At 47.0% G+C, this 27,583-nt stretch overlaps 1 protein-coding gene across 1 annotated transcript in view; it reads right to left on the reverse strand.

Annotated features, from left to right (window-relative positions):
• CMTM4 (CKLF like MARVEL transmembrane domain containing 4) overlaps positions 1-27,583 on the reverse strand; it is a 65,075-nt gene that overhangs the window by 10,559 nt on the left and 26,933 nt on the right. The window contains exon 2 of the mRNA XM_026494922.4: positions 7,233-7,409. Within this exon, the coding sequence (XP_026350707.1) occupies positions 7,233-7,409 (177 nt within the window). The remainder of the gene's footprint in view (positions 1-7,232; positions 7,410-27,583) is intronic.

Consider the following 27,583-nt stretch of genomic DNA (forward strand, 5'->3'; position numbering starts at 1 on the left):
AAACAGGGAGAGAGAGCATAAGCAGGGGAAGCTGCAGGCAGAGGGAGAAGCAGCCTCCCCACTGAGCAAGAAGCCCGATGCAGGACTTGATCCCAGCACCCTGGGATCACGACCTGAGCTGAAGGCAGATGCCCAACTGACTGAGCCACCCAGGTGTCCCCGCATCGAAAGTTTTAAAGAGATTCATGTTGTTTGTCTATGTGATTTCCACATTTGGAAATTCATCTTAAATATCATACTAGCGCAGAAAGGTCTAAGTATAAGGATGTTCATGATAGGACTTAAAATAGCAAAAAAAAACCACGAAAAAAACAAAAAACAAAAACCGGGAAGCAAACAAAATGCTCACAAACGGGATTTGTGAAATAAAATGGTATCTCCACAATGGAAAACTATGCGGTCATTAAAAATAATTATGTAGTTGTACATTTAACATGGAATATATTTAAAATAGTTTAAGTGAAAAAGCAGGATTCTGATGGTTCCATTCTTCCCGCCTCACACATCACAACATCCACGTCTATGGGAGAGCTGGTCTACCTGGTCTGGAAGGTGACACCAAGTATTCCAAGGGGTTATCCCAACGGGCCGTATCACGTATGACTTTTTAGCAGCTTTACTGAGATATAACTCATATGCCATATAATAGGACCAATTAAAATGTACAATTCAATCACCACGATCTAATTTTAGAACATTTTCAGCACTCCAAAAAGAAACTCATTAGCAGGTAATTCTTCATCCCTCCCCGAATCCTAGGCAGCCACTACTAACCTGCTTTCCGTCTCTGTGGATCTTCCTATTCTAGACACTTCATATAAATAGACTTATATAGTATGTGGTCTTTTGTGACTGGCTTCTCCCCCTTGCAAGGATCACTCATGTTGGAGCGCGTATCAACCCTCCGCTCCTTTCTCTTACTATGTCGTGTTCTGCTATATGGATACGCCACATTTTACCTACCTTCCCAGCCGTTTTTGGACATCTGAGTCGTTTCTACTTTCCCGTTGTTTTGAATAACCCTCGTATGAACTTACAAGCTTTTGGGTAGACCTATGTTTTCATTTGTCTTGGATCATCACATGATTTTATCTTTTTCGTTTATTATCTGTATCTTCCAGTTTTTCTGTAATAAACACTGCTCTGCACAGCTTAAAAGGCTTAAAGGTTCACCAGCGCAGGTGTCTGTCAGCATCAACTACTTGAGTTCCGTGTCCATGAAACAAAAATCAAGGCTTATAGGTTCATCCTTCACATCAGGGGAATACACAGACGTGCCCTCTGACTGGGTTTTGGGGGTTTGTAGTCAACAATGGTGATTAATTTTTTTTTTAATGCTTTTACTGGGACATGTACTCTATCAGCCACAATCTTTCCAGTTTGCCGCAGCCGTCCCCACGCCCTACCGTCTCACAACCCCCACCACTTTATGCTTCCGGTCTGGCCCCTAGAACACCCAAGGTTGCAGCCCCTCCTCATGCTAGAAGACAGAGGAAATCCACCCTCACACACACGCTCCTGGCTGTCTCTTTCAGTGACACACCAGTCCGTACAGGGTGAGCCCCTGTAACTCCAATAACAGGTCAACAGGATGTGGCCCAGAGGGTGCAAACCCAAGGCCTACTGGCCATATCTGGCCCACAAACAGGTTTGACTTGAACAGCAGTCAAAACAAATTTGAACATGCCAACATTTAAACACCAGAAGACGGGACATAAAAAACTAACTTCTTAAAAAAAAAAACAACAGGGCGCCTGGGTGGCACAGGGGTTAAGCGTCTGCCTTCGGCTCAGGGCGTGATCCCGGCGTGATGGGATCGAGCCCCACATCAGGCTCCTCCTCTATGAGCCTGCTTCTTCCTCTCCCACTCCCCCTGCCTGTGTTCCCTCTCTCGCTGGCTGTCTCTATCTCTGTCGAATAAATAAAAAAAAAATAAAAACAACAACAACAACAACAACAACAACAACAACACAGCAGCAGCAGCTTCTAGCTGCCCTTGAAAAGCTGTTCCAGAAGTGCCCTGAAGCAACTACACAGTCAGCTGGGGCTGAGGAAGAGAACCACCTGCCCCGTCGCCCCGTCTCCCGCCCATCCTCTCAGCTGCCCAGCCCCGGCAGGCCCCCGAGTCTACAACCCTACTCCGGTCCCAGCGAATGGGCTGTCCAGCAACGTGCCCTACCCACCCTTCCATACTCCGTGTCCACTGGGCACCCACTCATCTTTCAAGGCCCAGCTGGCATCTGGCTTTTTCTCCAAACATCCCCCTGCTGACTCCCACTCCAGGCTTCTGCCCCGAGGCATCTACTACCCCTCTGCCCGGGTTCCACCAGGCCTCACACAAAACTGATCTTACGGAGCACGCTTACCAAAGCACGAGCAGCTTGCACCGACCTGCCCTGTGCTTTCGGTTCCCAAATCCTGCACAAAGCAGGTGTTCAATACATGTCTGCGGGACTGACCACAGGTGAGACGGCTGTCAACAGGTTCAGCCCTAGGCTCGCACTGCAATCGCTCCCGAACCACTGGGGCCTGTGGCTCACTCTGATGTCAGCTCACACGTGGATGAGAGAGGAAGTTCACGGCCACTAGTCCACACCATGCACGGCCTTGTGCTCAAGTGGCCCCAGTACCAAAGGGACAATCATAATACTGACCATAGTGGCATATACCCTCCGTGGAATCCCCGTTGTGCCAACTGTGTGTGTGTGTGTAACGTCACTGATCCTAACCTAATTATGACCCAAAATACGAATAAGGCAGATGTGTTACTATGTTCTACTTTTACGGGTAAGGAAGCGGAGTCCCAGAAAAGATGAGTGTGGTACAATAAAAAGTATGTATTTGGTCTTTGTACCCAGTTCCTTGGCAATTCCTGAGTGACAAGAGTGTCTTTTGTGATTCACAGGGAGCCCCTCTCAACCATTCCTGAGTTTATGCTAATGAGGTGACTTGCGGGAGCCCCTGGATGGTTTCAGGATGGGAGCTGGCTACCAGAAAAAACCAACCAGGCTGTTAGAGGGTTGGCACTTTCAGCCCCACCCCCGCCAACCTCTAGGGAGGGGAGAGGGGCTAAGGCTTGAGTTCAGCCTCCAAATGGCCAATGATTTCAATTCAGTCGTGCCTACATAATGAGATCTCCATGGAAACCCCCACATGCCGGTTTCAGGGAGCTTCCGAGCTGCTGACTATGCACCTATGCTGGGAGGGTGCTGCGCCCCGACAGAGGCTCCAGCACGCTGAGACTCTTCTGGATCCTGCCCTCCACGTACGCATCTCTTCCCTCTGCCTGTTCCTGAGTTGTATCCTCTACAACAAACCACTAAGCACAAGCAGAGCACTCTTCCCAAGTTCTGTAAGCTGCTCTAGAGAATTATGAGCCCGAGGCGGCAGATCTGCAGTTGGTGCAGGTCACCTGGGAGCCCCATCTGTGGCAGGTGTCCGCAGCGGGGGCAGTCTCGTGGGACTGAGCCCTTCTCCTGGGGGTCTGTGCCAACTACAGGAGTTGGCGTCGGAACAGAGCTGAACCTCTGGACACCTCATTGGTGTCAGACAATTAGAGAACTGCTCGGTGTGGAAAAACTACACAGATTCGGTGTCAGAAAAAAAGACTTATTTGGTGTGAAAAGTGGTGTCAGGAAACACTACATCACGAGTCATGGCCAAGGCCTTGAGCAGGTGGCCCATCTGGGTGACTCCGACTGTCCTCACTCAACACCCAACCTGGGTTCTTGATCATGAAGGTCTGCGGGGGTGAGCCAGGGCCACCGAGGCACAGAGAAGGAGGACCAAGGAGGAAGAACAGCCAGGACAGTGTGGTGTCATGGCAGGCAAGGGTAGAGAGTACAGCAGGAAGGACAGAACATTCCATGGCAGTTCCACTCACACCGTTCAGTCGGGGGGGCTCCAGGAACATGGAGGCCCCAGTGATCCCCACCAGAGGGCCTTTCAGGGACATCAAGTTTATCTCTTGACCCAGATGGCGGCTCCACAATCTTTATCATTCGTCACGCAACTGTACATTTTAATGACTTTTTCTGAGTGAGCTGTATTTGACAGTAAGAGGTGAGAAAAGAGAGATGGGGAGCAGGGAAGTAGAGAACCCAAGCGCAGGCTTCCCTCCTTGTTAGGAAGTTCGGTGAAGCCCTACGTGAGGGGCTCAGAGTGCTGGCTAAGGAGACCGGGAGCCCCCAGCAGGCTTTCGGTGGCGGGCAGGGGAGGGAAGAGAGGGACGGGGGGAGGGAGGAGGCCTGGGCCACTAACTAAGGTAAACACAGGTGGGACACAGAGGTGTCTGAGCCCCTCACATACAGAGAAAAACAAGTATCACAGGGTAAGTCCCACAGATTCATCAAAAACAAACCCACAGCTAACAGAATCTTGCCGCTTGCATCAAATAATGCTTGTATAAAATATATACTTTGCAGCTTCCTCCTTATTTACCATTTTCCATGAATATTTTTGCATCAACAAAAGCTCCTGAAATGACCATTTTTCTAACTCTATACCACTCACACCCAATTTTACTCATTAGGTGGCTCTACTGAGGACAAAATATTCCCCCCACCTTGTTGGAGAAACAACACGGCCAAGGCCAACCCTCTGTAGCAACTCAATGAACTGTGTCCAGCCCCGAACTCACTTTCTCTCCCCTCAAGGAGAACAGAGGACCTGACCTCCCCTCAGTTCAGTACCATTTCCTCAAGTTCATACACTCAGGCACTCTTCTGCTGAAGAAGCATACGCCTTCATCTGCTCTAAAAGGGCGGAAATTCTGGAAAGGATCCCAAAGGACTGAAAGTGTTCTCAAGTGACCACATCACCCAGGCGTTTGTCCCACCTAACACTGACCAGAAGTATGTGAACTTTCCAGTGAAAAAGGTGCACTTCAGGGGGCGCCTGGGCGGCTCAGATGGTTAAGTGTCTACCTTCGGCTCAGGTCATGATCTCAGGGTCCTGGGATCGAGCCCTGTATCAGGTTCCCTGCTCAGCGGGGAGCCTGCTTCTCCCTCTCCCTCTACTGCTCCCCCTGCTTGTGCTCTCTCCCTCTCTCTGTCAAATAAATAAATAAAATCTTAAAAAAAAAAAAAAAGAAGATGATGATGATGCACTTCAATATGACCAAATCATGTGATAGTCAACAAACAGAAAGCCCTTCATGTTTAAAATAGAAAAATCAGAATTCCAGAAAGCTCACTAAAGAAGTATTTCTGGGGATAAAGGCCAGTATGAATTAGTTATTAAGCTGCGGTATGAAGTTTTTTAATAGATTTATAGCTGTCAAATCAGTAGATAAGACTGAATTAGGGGCGCGAAGCCAAACCTGGCAGAGTCTGCAGGGGAAACCTGGTTGATAGGAAACAAGGGCCCCTCGCCTGCGATAATATTACTATCTCTCGGAATGGCAGCAGCACACACCGGCTTGAGGTCCCTTATACACACGCTCTCATTTCATTCTTAAAACGAGCCTGCGAAATACTATCGTCTCCACTTTACCCACCCGTGGGGCTCTAGGTGACCTGCCCAGGATCCCACACGGCCCTTAAGAGCCACCTTGCACTTGAACACCGATCGATCTGACTCAGCCCCTGCTCTGCACCTTCCCAGCAGCCACCTCTCTGTCAGGCCTTCTACCACGTGCACTGTGGCTGGAGGCGGTCTAGAAGTTGGAGGAGGTTTATGAGATTCTCCTATGCTGTTGAGTCTGTGAGCGTTTTTGTTTTTTTGTTTTTTTTTAAGATTTTATTTTTAAGTAATCTCCACACCCAACGTGGGGCTCTAACACGCAGCCCTGATTCCAGAGTCACACACGGCACCGACTGAGCCAGCCAGGCGCCCCTGGGAGAATTTTTTAATGGAGAACATAAACTTTATCTTAAAAATAGCTGAGATGCTATGGGGCGCCAGGGGAAACAGTTCGTGGAGTATCTGACTCTTTGTGATCTCGGGGTCATGAGGTCGAGCCCCGCATCAGGCTCTGTGCTCAGCACGGAGTCCACTTGGGTTTCTCTCTCCCTCTCTCTCTCCCTCCGCCCTTTCCACCCCACTGCCACCCCCTGGCCCCTGTGCACACACGTGCTCTCTCTCTAAATAAATAAATAAAATCTTAAAAAAAAAATAGCTGAGATGGTAAAATCTGTCACAAAACCAGGACAAAACCAGCTGAGTTTTCGACTGATATCAGCTTTTCTAGTTCAGCTCTGCTTTTATTTTCCCTCCTAGGAGTTTGAACGCCACACAGTATTCTGTCAGGAAGACTGTCTCCTCTCGGTACCCCACAGGATCACCATGGGAATGGCCCTGTCAGGCAGGGTGACCAGCTCCAGCTCCTCCCTGGCTCCCTTCCCACGGCGCTGTGTACGCCCAGTCCTAGGCAGCAGGAGAGGAGCTCACGCCAGGGTAGGTGGGCTGCAGCGCCCCGCTCTGCTCCTGCCATCCTGCACCCTCTCAGGAGCGGGGTCCCCACAGGTTTCTCCTGCCACAGGCACATAAGTGTGAGGCAGCTGACTGTGCTTTCCTGTGACTGACTGATTCCCGTGAGCCCTTGCGCATGCTTGTTTGTGAAGAAACATCAAGAAAACCAAGTGCTACTAAGTTTCCTTTCTCATTTAGCAGAGTAAGGAAAAGTGACACAAGATGGGCCTGGGTGTGACCAGCCCTGAGCTTCCCATGCCCATCTGAAGGTAAGGCTGTCAAAGGGGGGGGTTAAGAACCCAAACCCTTGAGAGCACATGCCTCCACTCAAAACTCAGATCAAACCACCAAACCCTCCGCGTCCTCCCAGTTGCTTTGAATTTAATGCTAACCCTAGGCTTTGTGAGTCACCGGCATTTTCATTCATATTTTCAATGCTTCTTGAATCAATACTTTTGGAAATGGCTTTTGGGTCCAGTGTGAAACATACGCAAACATACTAATTCCATTTTTTTTCTTTCCAGGTTCTGTAAATATCAACATTACCAATCTTCTCAGAGGATCATAAAATTGAAATGACATCTTTAAAGGGGTCAAAATAATTGTTATGTGATGGTTCTACCATTAGTGAAGATTCCATTTACTTTATAGTTCTATTCAACCCAGTAAAGAAAGTTAAAATTTCACAGCTGCATTACAATCAACAAAGTATCAAAACGAACTGGAACCAAACCAGACTGCGGAGAGATTCCAGCTTGCCCTCGGAGCGGAGGAGCACCCCGTCCTGTCGCGGTCAGAGAGCGGTGATGCCTTGTACTCACTGTCAGGTTCCAGTTGATCTGGGGGATCCTCATGTGAAGGTTCAGACTGAACAGGATCAGCAAGACGCCAGTCACCACAAACGCGCTACAGCTCACAAACTCAAAAAAGTAGAGGCCTTCACACGGGGAGCACTCCATGATGGTCTCTATGCAGATGAACGCAATCAGGGCCAAAATCTAGGGAGGAAATTGGAAACACACACACGTGTGTATATTTAGTACACATCCGTGGACATATGTGCCTGCCGCATTTAAATAAAACTCCACCGCCACCACCATATGCGGCCAGGATCCCTCCGGGGACGGCGGCATCACTGCCGGCAGTAAGATCTGATGAAATTCTTACGTAACAACAGGAATGGGGGCCTTACCAAAAGGATGGAATTCCTAACGTGAACACCTACACCCCACCGAGTGCCCCCCCCCCCTGCCGACACCATTCGGGTGCGGCTCGGACCTTGAGAGGAAACAGAGAGGAATAGCTCTGCGATGTTTTCAGTTTTTCCTCTGTCACTAGTAAGTGGACGCTGCCGACACACGTTTCTAATTTCTAGTCCCTACCACAATTATGCCAAACACTGAGAGGGCAGGGTCCAAATGGTGTCTATTTATGCCATCTGCAGCTACCCTGGGGGTTCAGGCAGAGGTCACGCAGGCTGACTGGGACCCTGGAGGTCTTCAAGACAGGGATGGGTATTACCCCCTCTTCTCCCGATTACAAGTGCTTAAAAACGAGGTCCACCTATTTCATTCACGAGCTACGCTTTTCAAAAGTGATCACTGGACTTGGCCATTAAAAAATCAGAACAGTGGTTTATAAAAACATTGAAAAATCTACCAATAAGAGCACCAATGTCTTTCTGAAAGACCGAAGTAACACTCCAGCAATATGTCCCAAGAGATCGGAGATCATAGTCAAACAGGTATCGATGGAAATTACCAGGTGAGCTTTTAAAGAAGATTCATTCCAGGCAAAGGAGGCAGCCCAAAGGCTAAGCTGATGGTCCAGTGATCCAAGAAAGGTCAGGTGGTCTTGCACCTAAAACCAGATCAATCTGGGACTCCCAGCCTCTAGTCTAGCACTTCTCTAACCAAGCACCTCGCAGCCTACCATGTGTCCAGCCTGGGCCAGAACCTGAGGCGAGCCCCCACTTCAAAGGTCCAGGAAGTGTAGGCAGGCGACTCTGTGGTCCCAGATCTGTCCTTAGGGCCAGCAACATCGGCATCACCAGAAAGCCGGCTGGAAGCGCAGAATTTCTGCCTCTCCTCCTTGACCTACAGAGTCAGAATGGTTGGTTTCTTAGGGTAGGTTGTTCGTTTGTTTTTTACAAAATCCCCAGATGATAAAGTGTGGGAAACATACAAGGCTGTTCTGTGGTCCTTCTCTGGCTCCTGGAGTCCCACACGTGCCTTTCAGTGCACCACTCAATGCCACCTCCTCCCCACGCCTTCCCTGATTGTCTCTCTCCCTGCCAGACATTATTTGATTCCAGCCTCTCCCAGAAAAGCTTGTTCATGTGAGATTGCATTCTACCCTTTATTATACTTGCCATGATGCCTCCCTCTGCCTTCTGAGCTTTCTGAGGGCAGAAGCCAGCCCACCTCTCTCCACCCAAGGCCCCAAGCACAGTTACTTGCACACCACCAGCAAATGGGGGGGGGGGGTCGGGGGCGGTGGCACTAAAAACCCACACCCACAATTGCTGACGTGCTTGGCAGGGTCTCCACGTAACAGGCAGGGCAGGGCAGCTCCGCTCTATTCATTACCAATACTTCCGCGCAGCAATCATAGAAGACACCGCTCCTATCAATACATGCTTCGCACTTTTAAGTCAGCGCGTTAGAGACAGGGGTCCTTACGCACCCACTTTGTCCTTTTCCTAACTGCTGTTATAATTTTCTATAGAACCAGAGACTTGAATTCTCCATCTGAATTACATGCCTGACTTGCAATCAATTCACAAAGAAGTAGTTCATATAAGGAAACTCCTAAACTTTTTCTTCCCCCTGTAATTGGATCTAGTAATCTTGGGCAAGAAATAACACCCTGTACTGATGACTTACAAATGTTTCTGGTATGCTAACTTCAACCATATTTGTGTGGGAAGGTAACACCTACATTCTTAAATATTAAAATAAAAACAGTTTCAAGAATATGCAAATCTAGTAGGCCACTCAATGCAGCAGTGAACAAAACAAAAATGTGCTGTCCAGCTCATAGTGTAATGAAGGAGAAGCTCTTAAAAATGGAATTAAAAGTACAGTATGCTAGGCAGTGTGAAGTGCAAAGGGGGAAAAAGCAAAGCAGGGAAGGAGAATGCAATGTAAACTAGGGCAAAGGTGTTTGAAATTTTTGGGAGAGACATGGAAGGCCTCACTGGGAAGGTTCTAGATTTATTACAAAGTTCATTACAGTCTATTACAAAGGATATTCAAGTGAAAGAGAACGTCAACTGCCTCCATTCTGACCTCAGTCTGTAGTCTAATTCGAGTTCTTTCAAGCTTATCTCTCCACTCAGGAAAAACACCCTGCAGGCAAAGCATTCCCGTGTTGGAAAGCGGAACTACCCCCTCCAGCAACAGGGACTGCCCTGAGCCAGCAAGACCCCGTGGAACCCCACGACAATCATCAACCTGACAATCATCATCGACCTGACCTTTACGGCCCAGCTGCCCGTACCTACAACCTTTGTCCCACATTTTCCTTACCTAAACCTAGAAGCATTTTCAGCACTTGAGAGAGAGAGAGAGAGAGCTTTGAGAGGTCTGTCTTCCCAGTGTCCGCCTCACTGGAATAAATTCCTTAGTTTCATCACCACTGTCTCTCTGCCCTTGGATTGCGTCAGTGGCCAGCAGCCAAACCTGGTCTTTGTGGAACCCCTGGGGCTGGGTGCTCTGGCACCCAGGTTACTAAAGGATATAACTGAACAGCAAATGAAGAGATACACAGGGCGAGGTCCAAAAGGGTCCTGGCAGAGGTCACCTCTTGCGTTCAAGTTTTTATAGTGCTCCATCTGTAACCCCCTTCCCCTTCCCAGAGATGAGTGTGGGGTTGAAAGCTCCAACTCTCTAATCACATGGTTGGTTCCCTGGCAACCAGCCCCCCCATCCCTAGGTGCTTGCAAAAGTCCTCTCATTAACACAAACTCAGGCGTGGTTGAAAGGGGGTTGCTAAGAATATCAAAAGACACCTCTTAACCATGTAAGAGATTTCAAGGGTTTTAGGAGCGCCATACCAGAAATGAGATGAAGAACAAACATATATTTCTTACTCTAAATCACACTATCACAAGTATTCGTATGTAGACAGAGGTACGGATAGATACGCACATACACACAACTATACTCATAGTAATGTAATCGGTCCCCTTTTGGTATGTATTTAGGCGGCTTCTAATATTCTGGTTCTAATAAACAGTACCTTTTTTTGCCTGCCTTCTGGCAGAGCAAATGTCAAATTCTCCTCCAGCACAGTGAAGCCTAACAATCGTTGCTGAAGTAAAAGCTACCTATTGACCCACAAGAAGAAAATAAGGGCTCGAAATTATACTGGAAGCCAACAACTTCAAGGCAACCCAAGAATCCAAAGTAATTCCACTCCTAACAGTTTTGCAGTGGACGTACGTCACATTGTAAAATAGCACAGAGATGTTCAAAGAGATGCAAAAAGTAACGGTTGCTGGATTTGCGACTTGGAGGATTGTGCAACCCCTGGACAGAGCCCTTCCCATGGCGCACCGACCAACGGACCAGGAGTATTTTCACAGTTGGTAAGTAAACTGAGATTAAAAGGTTGTCAGGTTTCCACCACTGCAGATAATTAGGATTGATCAAAAAGCAGGAAGGGAGGGAGAAAAAGAATTGGCTGATTATGTTACTAGTAAAACTTTTTTTAAATTTCTGGGGTGCTCGAGCGGCTGAGTTGGTTAAGCGTCTGCCTTCGCCTCAGGTCATGGTCCCGGGACCCTGGAATCCAGCCCCGCACTGGGCTCCCTGCTCAGCGGGGAGCCTGCTTCTCCCTCTCCCTCTGCTCCCCTGCTTGTGCTCTCATGCTGCCAAATGGATGAATAAAATCTTACAACGAAAAAACTTTTTAAAATTGCCTAGAACCCAATGGTTCTACAGGTGGGAGTGTCAAGCATCAAGACCTTTCTGGAGGGTGCTGGTTATCAACAGCGCTGTTCCCCAGTACGTCCCGTTCTCCTCCTTCCAGGCACACTGCAGGGCCGGATGTCTGTGCTGTAAGATGTTCCCCAGGCAGATTTATTCTCAGGATGATGGAGTTTATGCCTCAGAACGCCACGCCTGCTGCTCCGGCTTCGTATCACAACTCCTCTGGGCCAGGTGGTAATGGAGTAACAATGCGCGTTTTGGGGATTCGGCTAATTGGAAGCTGAGTGAGAGACAGGTCTGAGCTGACATCATGCAGAAGAAACAGGCCCTAAAACTCACCAGACAGATCAGGATTATATTCAAGAATGCAGAGTATGGGGGTACCTGGGTGGCTCAGTTGTTAAGCATCTGCCTTCGGCTCAGGGCGTGATCCCGGCGTTCTGGGATCGAGCCCCACATCAGGCTCCTCCACTGGGAGCCTGCTTCTTTCCTTTCCTACTCCCCCTGCTTGTGTTCTCTCTCTCGCTGGCTGTCTCTCTGTCAAATAAATAAAATCTTAAAAAAAAAAAGAATGCAGAGTATGCAATTATAAACACACTATACGTTTTCTCCGTTTGGGGCAGAAATCACATGAAATAGAATTGATCAGAATTCCATGGTCTGTATGGCAGAAGTCTGCGGCGGTACCAGAGAGCACGAGCACGTGTGTGTGGTCTCGAGATGACAACTCCTGCATCCCAGTCAGTCCAATGATATCTGATGAACCTTGAACTGACAACGTCGGGAAGCACCCCCCTCCCCGAAACCGGCACACAAAACGGCCTCCAGTGCGTTGCAACAGACTGAACAAATGTGCCAGTGACAACCCGCAACACGCGCATCCGTGAGCTGATGCATGTGGCATAACAGCACGTGGACTGTCATGGCGCTGCGCTCAATATAAAACAGCGGCAATCAAAAATCTGAATTGCTCTGGTGTACACCGACCTTTCACGTTGCTTCTGCATACTTTCTCAGTATTAAACTGATCGTACTACGTATTAGCGGAGGCGCAAAACAAAAACAGATAGAAAACATTTTTAAAATTCATAATTTTGTGTTTCTCATTAAAAAAATACTCTCATACCTAGTTTTCTATTTTTAATTTTACATATTCTTCCTTAAAGTGGGCCTCCAAAATCACATCAGTCTCAAGCCACTTAAAGCCTGGGCCCACTGGGTTTAGGTAACCAGAGGTCTGAGGGGGTGAGAGATGTGTTATTTTGGCTGTGGCCGGTAGGCACGCTGCCCTCTCCCTGCCACAGCAGCTGGCAAAGTCCCAGGAGCTCGTGGCCTCTGAGTAAGGCTCACAGGAGATGAGTGCATGGCGTGCGAGAGAAGGAAACCTCCCATGTGTTCAGCTGTGGAGATTCTGGGTTTGTTTGTCGCGGCAGCATAATCCAACTCATACTGACTAGAGAGGGCACGCGGCATACTGTTAAATCTCACAACATGTCCTAGGTATCTAGTACACAACGGCAAAGTTTACGGGATGAACACGTCACTCACTCTTAAAGACACCAGATCCAAATGGCTTTACAAACTCTTACTAGATTGTCAAGGTTAAGGTACAGAGATATTGCCCATGTTATCTATACTTTTAAAACAAAAGAATAAAATATTCAGAATTTCATTTCATGAGTCCATCTATGTGGTGGGACTGTGGATACTTTTTTTTTTTTTTGGTTCGCTTCTTTTATTTTCCAAAATGTCTACAATGAGTATATGTGCTTAAAAATAAATAAATAAACTAAATATTCTCTATATAAACACTTTTTTTGAAGCATCCAAGTTTATTATGAGTTAAATGTTAGTGATCTCCAAGAATCAATCCTTATTTCTTTTGAAACCACCCATGAATATTTTAAAATGACATTAAAAGCTCTAATGGAAAATAAAAGTCACTCTGCAAGTCCACGTTGGTCCCATTTCTTTATCAGGAGAGTTCATCATTTCCGAAGCCTTCGTGAGAGCACAATCCAACTGCCCAGCCGCCACTGCACGGTAAGTGCAGGCCATGGGCACAGACCAGCCTAGAGGCCAGCACGTAACTCTGATTAATGTGATGGCAAGGAAACCCCAGAAGGAAGAGTGACCTAAAATCCGCGAAGACATCTTCAAAGATGAGACAAAACCCTAACCTTCCATCATCACCAGTTTATCAATGGATCTAATGAAACTCATTTAAAGATATTCACATAAGCAAAAATCACAATATTTAAAAGTAATTTTAAGGAGCCTTAAAACCACCAGATGCAAAAAGGACTGCCCATACGAAGGCTGTCTCCAACAACGTGGATCCGTAGTGGCTCCTATGTGGCCAGTTTCTTTAGTGACGCTGATCGCTCCATGGCACCTGAAGGCTTGCTGGGCTTGGGGGTCTCAGTACCAACGCAGCCAACACACCCCACTACACACACAGACAGATGATTATCCAGGTACGAAGGCTCAGTGTCCACAGACGCGCTGAGGTTTGGAAGACAGAGGGGCACTGAGGGCTGGAGAAGTCTTCCTGGAGGGCACTGGAAACATGGTCTTAGAGGAGAAGCAGGAGACAAACTGTGAGGTGGTGCCTGACTTCCAAACGGAGATCCTTGGTTGGGAATGATGTGCAGGGTACGGCAAGACCTTGCCCCTGACCAAAGTACCTCAGTTTTCATGTTTATATTCCCATTAACAGTGGGTCCTAAACTTTGCTGACCAAGGAACTGAACACCTGTTTATAGTCTTCCGAACTAACGCTCAAGGAAGTATGCAAATCGTCAGCCTAGTTTTTACACTGGGAAAATATTTCTGTCGTGCTTTTTAAAAAAATATTTGGGGGGGGCGCCCTGGGTGGCTCAGTCAGTTAAGCGTCCAACTCTTCATTTCGGCTCAGGGCATGATCTCAGGATCGAGCCCCGTGTCAGGCTCGGTGCTCAGCATGGAGTCTGCTTGAGACTCTCTCCCTCTAACCCTCTTCCCACTTGCATGCATGTGCTCTCTCTCTCTCTCGAAAATAAAACAAATAAATAAAATCTTAAAAAAAAAAAAAAAAGTACTGTTAAGTTTGAGAACTAATGCAGCCTGACCCTTTCAGGGGCAGAGGGGGAGCCCTCCTGGCGGCAGCCCCTGCGGCCACACGGCTCTGGGCCTCCTCCCGTTAAGCCCTAGGCCGTTTCCACCCTAACTGTATCCCTGGTATTGGGGTACTTGGAGCACATCGACATCGGGACAGTTCTGACAAGCCCCACAGTAAAAAATCTGTTTACCTTCATTTGACACGTGGACTGTGTTACCTGAACACAGAATTTTTTTTTCTCCTCAGCACATCTATTAACACTCTATAGCGGTGTTCGGAGGGAAGCAAGTTTGGGGAAAACAGAAAGCACGTGCTGGTCGGTACTCCACTTCGTCAGGTGGCGCACAGTGTAAACGCACAAAGTGTGGCACAGAAGCTCGTTTCCCCAGAGGGACAGCAACCCCCGAGGACGCCGTGGACTGAGCAGTGCACGCACACACGGGCTCCGAAGCACCTTCAGAAGCTCCACGCTCTCAGCAACTCTAGCTCAAAATTAAGACGTCTCTCTTCCCACCAACACTGAAAACATACTAGAGTGACGAGACAGAGCTGGTATCTAGCCTCCAGGACTGCCGCCGCCTTCATGACGGGCCAACAGCGAGGCCGGGGAGGGCAGCAGCCGCGCCTCAGGAGCCAGGGCGTTCTCCCCGCGAGGCCCCGACGGGCGCCCGGGCTGGGGCCACGGAAGGGACACGAGGCCTCTCCCGCCACCTTCCTGCGTCCTGGGGCCCGGGGCTGTACGCTGCTCCGTGAAGCACAGGCTGCGTAAACGACAGATCACCTCAAAACAGAAGCCCCAGGCCGGACGCCAGGCCGCAGGGTCTGCGGAGGGGCTCAAACGGCTCCGAGAACGACGGCTGGCGTCCAGGAGCACCCATAATGCAGGCGTGCTCTCGGGCCCTGTGCGGGGCGCCGGCCACTCGCGGGGGCTCATGGCCACGCGGGAGGCAGGCGGCATCGCCATCGTGCCACCAGAAGATTCGTCCAAGGCCAAAGCTGTTGTTGCGCATGCCTCGTTCCCCTACACCAGGCGTCTAACCTCTCACCGCCCAGGGTCCGGTCCCTCCGCGCACTCTTGGGGAAGCGCATCCCTGCACGGTTGCTCTTCAGGGAACACAGGACGAGACCCGCGCGGCCAGGCCCACGAGGGCCCCTGACGAAGCTCACAGCTTGGTTACTTGTTCTCAACGGGATCTAACTACAGCCCCAGCCTCATTTTTCTACGAAAAGTGACCCACGAGCTGCTCCTCTCAAGGGAGGCCATCCCCTGAGGAAACAAGGTTTAAAAATTTTCCCTCCTCGGGGCGCCTGGGTGGTGCAGTCGTTAAGCGTCTGCCTTCGGCTCAGGGCGTGATCCCGGCATTCTGGGATCGAGCCCCACATCAGGCTCCTCCGGTGGGAGCCTGCTTCTTCCTCTCCCACTCCCCCTGCTTGTGTTCCCTCTCTCGCTGGCTGTCTCTGTCAAATAAATAAATAAAATCTTTAAAAATAAAAATAAAAATTTTCCCTCCTCTCCCCTGAGACAGTAGGGCAACGAGCAAATTTTTTGTTGTTGTTGTTGTTGTTCTCAAACGAGGGAGCTAACTGCAGTGTCAATGGACTGGAGCTCTGGATTGGAGAGAGGCGGAGAATTAAGAGAAGCACCTGCTCTGGAAGGGCCGAGACGCCCTCAGGCGCTAAAGCCACCCAGGCTGGCAGGGAGCACTGTTTAGGCAGAAGAATTCGTTCAGCAAAAGAGCCGAGGGGCAGAGGCAAATAAGTGCCTCATTGTTGAGAAGGGAGAGAGAGAGCAAAAAGGGAAGGCTGCCAAGGACTCAGGGCAGAAAGGAGCAAGAAGAAAACAGGAGACAGCGGAGGTGACCAGCGTCTGCTGCTGGGCCAGGTATGCCCCACGGGCACCCACATTCCGAACCGCTTCCAACCCCAAAGGCTTCGCTTTCGTTTCTAATGAAGGACAGAAGGGATCCGGCTGTGGCTGCTCTGAGAAGCTGTCGGCCTGGTCTGGTCGGAGCTTGGCCCACATTACGAGGCCAACTCGACCAGTGCCCCTGACGTATTTTCCAAGCTGGGTTCTGCTCTGTCAATAATTTTGCCATTTTGAAATCCTAAAGCCAGACATAAGATAAGAGCTGAACTCAAGGGAATGCATGTCAACCTCTTTGTTGGGCAAAACTCTCACCTTTAACACGAATTACTATGCTTACAGCGGAAGTGAGCTCGATCTCACACACACCCGCACACACGCGTTAGACCCACAGGTCACTTGTACACAATGGCTGTCCACAGCATGCCGCAGTCTTATTAGACAGATTAAAATAGGCTTATTTTTGGACACCCAACGACGTAGAGCACACAAACAGTGTTCGAATGAAGTGCAAAACATTTTCTTAAAAAAAAAAAAAAGTTTTGAAAACCTTATTATGTGGTTTGATGATAGAATTGCACATGACTTCAGAAAACCACAGGACGGTCAGCATCTTTCTTGCCAAAAAAATGCCCACAACATTTTCCTGCAAATGCCACCCTGCCCCAAAAGCTACATTTTCAGACCGTTTAAAAATTAGTGATGGAGCAAAAACAACATACATGCAGAGGACATAGGAAACAAGCTGCCTTCAAACCGTCCACATGTGAAGACGGCTAACTATGCTGCTGGCATTCCTCTCCCCCTGCCTTTCTCAAATCCTGGCTTCATGGATAAAGCTGGAATCCCAGGAAGCAGGGTCACATCCCTACAGGATTCAAAAGCAAAACCTGCCTCCCTTCCTTCCTCCCCCTGCTTTAACTCTCGGGCAGCTCCCCACCCTAGCATCCCCCACAAACCACCTTAAACAAATGACAAGGGCACTGTTTTTCTCACTGAATGAGAAACCAGCCGTCCAAGAGGAGCTTTTGGCTAAAGATTAATTTAGGCCGCAACAGTGAGCCGCATATCCTAGGAGGCCAGGAGGCAGCCCAGCTGGAAAACCCAGCACAGGCCTGAGACTCAGAGCCCTAAGAGCCCCGAACCCGTGCGTCATCCAACTGAGGGAGCGTCCAAGAGGAGAGGAACCTACCTCAACGGCCAAGCCCGTGACCCCTGGGCCTTGCACACAAATCCGGGGACTACCATCCAGCAGGCTTTGTAAATGGTGTCCCCAGCTCCAGAGACAATAGGGCCAGTGGCCCTCCTAAGAAATTCAACGTTTGCTGAGCACTTCTACTGTGGGTCAAATGATGCGGTGGGCACTGCCACAAGCACTCTCACTTTATTTAATCTTCATCCCACCCTGTGAAGAACATATGGTTGGTCTGCTTGTTTTTAATGGAGATATAATACACATACCACAAAATCCACCCATTTAAAGTATACAATTCACTGGGTTTTAGTACAAAGTTATGCAACCATCCCCATTATGTAATTCCAGAGCATTTTCATCGTCCTAAGAGGAACATGTTTGTTTGTGTGTTTGCTTGGGGGGGGGGGGGGCAGCGCGGAGAGAGAATCTTAGCTGCATGTGCAGCAGAGCCCGACCCAGAGCTCCATCTCACAACCCTGAGATCATGACCTAAGCCAAAATCAAGAGTCAGACGCTTAACCGACTAAGCCACCCAGGTGCCCCAAGGAATATGAATGGATTTTTAATCCCCATCTTGTTGATGACAAAAAAAAAAAAAAAAAAAAGAGGGCAAGATGTTAAGCAACCCATCCATGATCACGAAGTCTCCAGCAGAGCTGGGCTGAAACCCATCCCTGAACCCTTTACAGCACTGATCCCTGCGGATCACCCCTCCAGCCACCCTTGGCTTCCGCTGCTCTGTTCTCACCCTGCCTCCCCGCAAATGGTGGGCGCTCCCCAGGGCTGTGCCTCTGCAGCTTTCTCACCAAACACGTGTACCCAGCAGATTTCCCTGACCCATCTCCGACTCCCACATGTACTTCTCTCGTGTGAAGTCTATGTAAGCTCCAAATCCAGGCTGCAACACCATGCTGGGCGTCTCCGCCTGAACGTCCCCTGGCACCCACAAATGGGCCACCAAAACCCCCTTCCCTGACTCAGGTAATGGCATCACTGGCCATCGGCACAGCCACTGGGCACAGCAGTTCAAGAGCTGGGACTCTCGAGTCTCATGCCGTCTTTTCGTTTCAGCTCTGCGAAAGCCCTGCGGCTCCAGGCATGCTACGTCTCTTCTCTGGGCCTCTATCCACCCATCCGTAAAAGGGGTGGAGACAATGCTTATCTTGCAGGGTTGCTGCGAGATTAGATATAAAATCCTTAGCGCGTGCCGGCACAGAGCAAGTGCTGAGTGACCAGCAGCTGCTGGCATTACAGTGTGAAAGGTCCAAGAGAATCCGGACTGTCTTCACTGGCTGAGTCCGGCCGGGAAGTATGTATCAGAATCTTCTTCCTTCTGAAGGCTGAATAATATTCCATCACACGTACACACCACATTTTGTTTCTCCATTCATCTGTCCATGGACACTGGGGCCGCTCCCGCCTTTTGGCTATCGTGAATAATACTGCTGTGAACATGGGTGTGCAAATCTACATTTGAGTCCCTGCTTTCAACTCCTTTCAGGGTACACCAGAAGTGGAACTGCTGGACCAGGTAATAATTCCACTTTTAGTTCTTAGTAATCAAAAAATTGAAGCATAAAAGAGATGAAAGTATAAAAATCAAAGTAATAAGTAAGCCCTTATAACATAAATTTGAATAGAAGATACTAATATGAGCTTTTTTCTTAAGGAAAAAAAAAAAAACAGCTGTGGGCGCCTGGCTGGCTCAGTCAGTTAAGTGTCTGCCTTCAGCTCAGGTCAGGATCCCAGGGTCCTGGGATTGAGTCCTGCATCGGGCTCCCTGCTCAGTGGGGAGTCTGCTCTCTCAACTCCTCCCTCTTACTTGTGTGCTCGCACTCTCTCTCACACACACACTTGCTCTCGCACTTTCTCTCAAATAAATAAATAAAATCTTTCTAAAAAAGGAAAAAAGCTGTATCCACTGAAAAGGCCTAGAAATACAAAGTCAATAATACGAAGCATCCCTAGAGCCCAGACTGAGGTCTCTAAGTATTATTTTACGCTAACAGGAGTAAGAACTTCTAGGAGAAATGACTGATTTCAGGTCTGGGGCAGGACATACACAAGACAAGCCTATGGGAAAGCAAGTACACTGTCAACGACTACTGAGGTTTCGTCAGGTCTCAGGAGTCACCTTGAAGGGGCTCCCAAAGGCCAACAAGACAATACAAACAGATACATTTATATATATGTTTATATACATATTTATAGTGTATATTATAATATATTACATGTATTATACATAAATGTATACATTTCAGTACACTGTATACATTTGAGTAACATTCAAATCTTGGTTTCTAAATACTATCATTTTCCAGTGGAAGGAACCAGAGCTCCTTGGAGAGTTCCAGGGCTGGGGTAGAAGATGATGAGCCTGGAACTCTTGTGTCTGAGAACGAAGGGAACATGTCTAAAGGACACTGGAGATGGTTCAAAGGGGTTCCCACTGGCCAAATCTGGGACAATCTGAGCATCAAAACAGAGAATAATCGTTAAATATTAAAGTCCATGAATAAAACGTGAACCCGCGAACCCATCCTGACACAAATAAACGGGGAAGAAGAGAAAACTCTTCCTTTCAGTTGAAAATCCAGCTAATAAATACAGAAGGAATGAGAATGATGGATCCATACAATCGCCATTCGGCCACCATCCTAACACCTGATTCAAGCAAGAATCAACGGATATTAAAACTAATGAGTGAAAGTTTGAGGAGTCACAGGATATTTACATAGTCTAAAAGTATCTCCCCACAAAAATACTTACGAATTATACAGAGAAAAAAAAAAAAAAAGTAACTTGAGAGTGGAGAAGCCTGGCAGATATCACTTTAAGCAAGTTCAGATCACCAGTTCCGTATCTACGTCAGCGGCCTCTGATAGGACGCACTGAAAAGAATGCATCATTATTTCTGCGGTATTCCCAACAATACCACAAAATAACCAGAATCTAAACACGAGAAAACGTCAGACAAACCCAAATTGAGGGACGTGCTACAAAATAACTGGCCTGTATTCCTCCCAAATGTCAATGTCACAAAACAAAGGCTGAAGAACTATTCCAGACTGAAGGGGATGAAAGAGAAATGACAACTGAATGCAACGTATGATCCAGGATGTTCTTGTACTATGTGTAACAGTTTGGAGACAACCAGAGACACATGAATAAGGCCTGCAGTTCAGCTTTCGTACATTGTATCAGTGCTAATTTCCTGACTTTGACCATAGTACTGTGGTCTGGTAACAACACGGTCTTGTCTTTAAGGGCAGTGAAATATTTAAGGACAAAGAGGCATCCAGTCTGCACTACAAAAGACTCAAAAGACTCAAAAGACTGAAAATGCTATATAAATACACACATACACGTGTCTATACACACAAAGAGAAAGGATAAGCAAAGGTGGTAAACAGCTAAGACTTGGAGAATCTAGGAGAAAGTAGGGATTACTCTGTACTACTCTTGCAACTTTTGTGTAAGTCTGCGATTATTTCAAATTCAAAAGTCTTTTTAAATGACTACAAAAATACTGAAATATATTAAATACATAAAAGCCATGAGTTTTTAATGGGCATTTCAAGGGGAAAACCACACTGTTCACCTTTGGGGGTTGGTAAAGCATCAGCCTGTTATGAGGAAAGCAGATAAAGGACAAGAACCACGCAGGTACCTTGCTTGCCTTCCCCGTACAAACTGTATTTCAGGACAATCAAATGGATGATGAGGAAAAGTTCCTTACAGAATTCTGGCTAGTAAATGCAGAAGGAATGGCAGAATACGAAAATCACCAGTTGGTAATGGACCTGGGCCAGACTTTCTCAACCTACCTGAAAGCTAGATGTTAACTTGGTAGGAGTTAATTAAAAAAATAATAATAATATTTTTTTTTTTTTTTTTTTTTTTTGCCTGCCAACTTATCAAAATCATCCTCCTAACTCCCATTTGTGTCACCCTCCACTAAAGCTTTCTCTGGCTCTTAGGACGCCGGGCTGGCTCAGTCAGTGGAGCGTGAGACTGTTCATCTTGAGGTTGTGGGTTCGAGTCCCATATTGGGTGTAGAGATTACTTAAAAATAAAAAAATAAAAACAAGTATTAAAAAAAAAAAAAAAAGCTTTCCTTGGCTCTTCAGCCCCATTACTCTTACCTCACTTGGACGTCCTGTAGCTCTTGTTCTAACCACTGGTTCACATACTTGGTTCACATGGGGATTTTTTCAAAATTCTGATACCAACACTGTACTCCAGAACAATGTTTCCCGAACCTGGCGCTATTGACACTTTGGACCGGCTAATTCTTTGTTCTGGGGGGTGTCCTGCGCATCGTGTGATCCTTAGCAGAAGCCCTTGCCTCAGCGCCAGTACTCAACCCGGCCCCCGCAGTGGCAACAAAAATGTCTCCAGTGTCAGCTATTCCCCAAGGGGCAGAATCTCCTGCCTCCAATCAGAACCATGGATCCAGCCTATGTTCATCATAGGCTGTTAAGCTATTAAGTCAAAGGCCGATGCGGAATTTTTAATAGATGGATCAGACTCAAAACACTCGTACTCACCAATGGTGTCACTAAAAGTGAGACAATCAGACACTTTGCCTTCTGATGTCAATGCAACAGGAGGGACGGAGCAGCACCCATAAAGCTCCCTTACCATCCCCCCAAATCAAGGGGCCAGAGTCAACTAGTTTACGGGAACTGGAAGAGTTAGAGAAGCGTGTTAAATTGACGCTGAAGAGGGCACCAGCCAAATTCCGAATGTGGGCAATGCTACACAACACGTTACCTCTTCTCAGCCACGAACAAACAGCATAAAAGGAGAGGGGGGCTGAAGCAGATCCACAGAGACCACGAAACATACTGAGCACAGGCAACATGCAATCCTAACTGTTTAGATCCTAATTCAAACAAACCAAAAAGGCACTTTTGAGATCCCTGGAGAAAAAGAAATACATTCTGGATATGTGAGGATATGAAGGAACCATTAATTATTTAGACGTGATACTATCGTGGATGTGTCATTTAGGGGGAAAGGTCCTTAGCTGTTAGAGATGCTTTACAGTATTTAGAGCTGAAATGCTACGGTATCTGAGACAAGTTCTAGAGGAGGACAGCCAGAGAAAGGGAGGGGGGAGTTGGTAAAAGAAGAACACGGAATGTTGTTAACGGCTGAAGACGGTGAAGGGGATGTGGGGACGCATTAATACTATTCTCTGTACTGGGATGAAAGGTAATTTTGTGTCAACTTGAGCGGGCCAGGGGGTGCCCAGATTAAACATTGTTCCTGGGTGTGTCTGGGAGGGTGTTTCCAGGTGAGGTTCACATTTGAATCTTAAGTAAACTCGGTAGATTGCCCTCCCCAACGCAGCTGAACACCATCCAGTCCACTGAGGGCCTGAATAGAACAACAGGGCGAGAAAGAAAGAATTCGCCCCTTTCTTCCTGCCTCACTGCTTGCGTCCCACCTTCTCCTGCCCTTGAGTTGGAGTTGACATCATCAGCTCTTGGGCTGACAGGACTCTGAATTACACCACTGGCAGTCCTGATCTCTAGCCTGCAGACAGCAGATCACGGGACTTCTCAGCCTCCACGACCACGTGAGCCTATTTCTCACAATAAATCTCCTTTTATATCCTACTAGTTCTGTTTCTCTAGAGAACCCTGATTAATACAACTAGTAAATGTAAGTTTCCATAACAAAAATCTTAATTTAAAAAGAATGTCAGGGGCGTCTGGGTGACTCAGTTGGTTACGTGTCTGCCTTTGGCTCGGGTCATGATCCCGGGGTCCTGGGATCGAGTCCCATTTCAGGCTCCCTGCTCAGTGGGGAGTCTGCGTCTCTCTCTACCCCACCCCTGCTTGTGATCTCTCTTCCTCTCTCTCGCTCACGCTTTCTCTCAAATAAAATCTTTAAAAAAAAAATGGACTTATATCCAGAATATACAAAGAACTCTCTAATCTTTACAGTAAGAAAACAATTAAAAAGTGGGTAGAAGAGGGGCGCCTGGGTGGCTCAGTTGGCTGGGAGTCTGCCTTCAGCTCAGGTCATGATCCCGGTGTCCTGGGATCAAGTACCCCACCGGGCTCCCTCTTCAGCAGGGAGTCTGCTTCTCCCTCTCCCTCTGCCCCTTCCCCCAGCTCGTGCTCTCTCTCTCTCACTGACTCTCTCGCTTGCATTCAAATAAATAAGTAAAATCTTAAAAAAAAAAAAAAAAAGTGGGTAGAAGACACCTCATGAAAGAAGATACATACACAGATGGCAAAGAGACACATGAAAAGACCCTTAACATCATTTAGTCACTAGGGAAATGCAAATTAAGATCACAATGACATACCACTTCACACTCACCAGAATGGCTACAATTTAGAAAATAAAAGACAATTCCCAGAGATGGAAAGAATGCAAAGCCACTGGAACTCATATACACTACTGGTGAGAATACACAATGGCATAAAGCCACTCTGCAAACGGTTTGGCAGTTTCTTATAAAGCCAAACATACACTTAATGCCATATGGCCCAGTAACCCGACTCCTACGTGTTTGCCCTAGAGAAATGAAAATTATGATCACACAAATACCTATACATGGTGTTTACTACAGCTGTATTTATAATCAACAAAAACTGGAAACAATCTAAGTGGCTTCAATGAATGGATAAGCAAACAGTGGTATGCCCATAAAATGGAATACTACTTAGCAAAAAAAAAAAAAAAAAAAAGGATTAAACTATTGATACACACAGCAACATGGAAGAATATTTCAAATGCATCATGCTAGGCAAAAAAAGCTGGACTCAAATGCTACAACATTGTATGATTCCACTCATATGACATCCCGGAAAAGGCTAAACTATAGGGATAGAAACTAGATATACTGGTTGCCAATTGTTGGATGGAAGGAGAGGGAATGATTAATAAGAACATGGCAGCACGGGTCAGTTCTGGGCTGATGAAACTACTCTGAACTCTGATTGTAGGGGTGGACAATGACTACATATTTGTCAAAACTCACAGATCAGTACATTTTAAAAAGTGAAATTTATTGTATTCAAATTAAAGAGAATGAAAAACACTATTATGTATCAACTTAAAAAACGTAAACCAAAAATGAAAAACAGAAAAAAGAAAATGCTGTGAAGTCTACTGATAATGAAAAGCACACTATCATCCTGTTATCAAGCACTCTGCATGTAGCGTGTGCGTGTTTGTGTGTGTACACACCCATCCATACACACGCAGGCACAAGTGTTACGCATAATGTGCATAACGCTCCTCTCTGATTAGTAAGATTCTAGGAATTTTTCTTTTTTTCTTTTAAGGTACTGGTATTTTCTGATTTTTTTTCCTAAAATAAATTAGTAGTATTTTTATGATTTCTTTAAAAAATAATCTTGAAACAAGCAGATAAAAAGATAAACACAAGCTCCTCTGGGAAGCTTTTCCTGGTTTCTCCACAATTAGCCTTTCTCCCTCCAGGCTTCCCTTCGATGTCCACCAAGCAGGCTGCCCTCAGTCTCATTTTCTCTGTAGCCCTTAGCCTCTCCTGCTGACTGAGCTGACGGAGGAAATGCCTCCAGCATACTTTGCTCCCGTGCTCACTCATTTACAGCATGGTGGTGCCTTGTCTCAGGAAGCACGTCTCTCTGGTTCCCTGCTCCATCCCCCTGTAAGGGCATTCAGTAAACAGCGGGTTAATGACTGACCGGTCAACGAGAAATGAACAGGCACCTAATAAATGACCATTAAACCATACCCACAGGTAACTGGACACTATCCAAAGGGCGATAGTTAATGTTTCGTGTCAATCTAGAACACAGGTTCAGGTGAAAGGCTTTGGGGATGGCCCTTGCCCATGTAAGTTTCTAGAAATTATTTGGAAGAAAACACGCACGGCTGGCTTATCACTTGCCATATTTGTGGATAAGAGACTTGGGATTATTGGGGCGCCTGGGTGGCTCAGTCGTTAAGCGTCTGCCTTCGGCTCAGGGCGTGATCCCGGTGTTCTGGGATCGAGCCCCACATCAGGCTTCTCCGCTAGGAGCCTGCTTCTTCCTCTCCCACTCCCCCTGCCTGTGTTCCCTCTCTCACTGTCTCTATCAAATAAATAAATAAAATCTTAAAAAAAAAAAAAAAAGAGAGAGAGAGACTTGGGATTGTTAATTCGTAAGATAATAAGCTTCAAAATTGCCCCAACAGGATAGAGGGCCAGACTAATGCCGTAAGGTAGACTCTGGCGTACATTTAAGGGTCAAAGATTCAGTTACAGGAATGAGGAAGAGCGCAGTCATGTTAACCAGAGTCAAGTGAAAACAGAATTTAGGTCATTTTAGGTGACATCAGTCACACTGAAGCTGAATGTCAGTAAAGGATGAAGTAAAAGACTTAAATTTTGATGGCAGGGCTGAACTGAGTGGTCACAAATCTTTTCTCATCTTGGACGTTTCATTCTCACATCTACAGGATAAAGTCTGTTAGTTTGAAAAGATATTAAGACCAAACTCATTTAAATGTTTATTTTTGGGGGGCGCCTGGGTGGCTCAGTCAGTTAAGCGCCTAACTCTTGATCTCAGCTCAGGTCTTGATCTCATGGTTATGAATTCAAGTCCCACACTGGGCTCCAAGCTGGGTGTGGAGTGTACTTTATTTTTTTTAAAGATTTTATTTATTTATTTATTTGCGAGAGAGAAAGAGAGCATGAGTGGGGGGACAGGCAGAAGGAGAGGGAGAAGAAGACTCCCTGCTGAGCAGGGAGCCCAATGTGGGACTTGATGCCAGGACCCTGAGATCATGACCTGAGCCGAAGACAGATGCTTAACTGACTGAGTCACTAAGTGCCCCTGGAGCTTACTTTAAAAAAAAAAAAAAAAAGTATATTTTTGTGATTCCCTGCACATGCCAGGAAGATCCAGAGCATTATTTTAAACATTTCCTGACTTCTAAAACGAAAATAAATAAAAGAACAAAAACACCACAGCACTAAGATTTCTCTCTAGGCTCAGCAGGCCAAAGTCCCTGCAGGCCAATAGCCTATTCGCTATAGAAAATAAAAACAGGGCACCTGGGTAGCTCCATCGGTTAAGTGTCCGACTTTTGGTTTTGGCTCAGGTCATAATCTCAAGGTCATGAGACTGAGTCGTGGGGAGTCTGCTTGACATACTCTCTCCCTCTGCTCCTCACCCCCACTCACATGCTCTCTCCCTTTCTAAAATAAATAAATAAATCCTAAAAAAAAGAAAAGAAAAGAAAAAAAGGAAAAGAAAGGGAAAAAAAAGAAAAAACATTGGGCATTGGCACAGCTATGAGAAGAGGACAAGAGCAACTAACATGCCAGCTTTCTAGACACAGCCCTGAAAAGGTGGGGGGGGGGGTGCTCCAGGGAACTGGAACATACAGAGCAGGTAGCAGAAAGGGAAAGCGATCTGTCAGTCGCTCGTAAACTTAAGGGCTCACCCCAAACTGGACACGTGTAGACCTGACCTTAAACAGCACAGTGAAGACTTTGAGAACTGAACTATGGGACAGGTCATCACACAGGTCTCAGACTGACCCCTGGGTAGCACACACAAGGGGATGATCTAAACAGCACCACAAAGGCTCTGCAACAGAATTGACATCAAATCCTCAACCCCACAGAAGGCTGGCTTGCCACCTGAATCCAAGCGGGCTGACTGCCTTCTAAAACAAACAAAACAAAGATCAACATTCTTCACAGTATTTAAACAAGACCAGAGTCTCAAAACATAATAATCAAATGTCCATGATATAATCCAAAATTACTTAGCATACAAAGAACCAGGAAAATCTCAAATCACATGGAAAAAGAAAATCAACAGATGCCAGTGCTGAAACGACACAGTGCTGGAATTATCAGGTTACAAAGCAGCCGTAGTAAAAATAATCCAAGGAAAAAGGACGGATGAGTACTCTTGAAACAAACAAAGTCTCAGCAAAGAAACTGAGATATAAAGAACCAAGGGGTGCCTGGGTAGCTCAATAGGTTAAGCATCCAACTTTTGGCTTCAGCTCAGGTCATGATCTCATGGGTCATGAGATCCAGCCTGGTGTCAGGCTCCACGCTCAGCGAGGAT

This window comes from Ursus arctos, unplaced genomic scaffold (genome assembly GCF_023065955.2).
Source record: "Ursus arctos isolate Adak ecotype North America unplaced genomic scaffold, UrsArc2.0 scaffold_19, whole genome shotgun sequence".
In the NCBI taxonomy this organism is placed as follows: Eukaryota; Metazoa; Chordata; class Mammalia; order Carnivora; family Ursidae; genus Ursus; species Ursus arctos.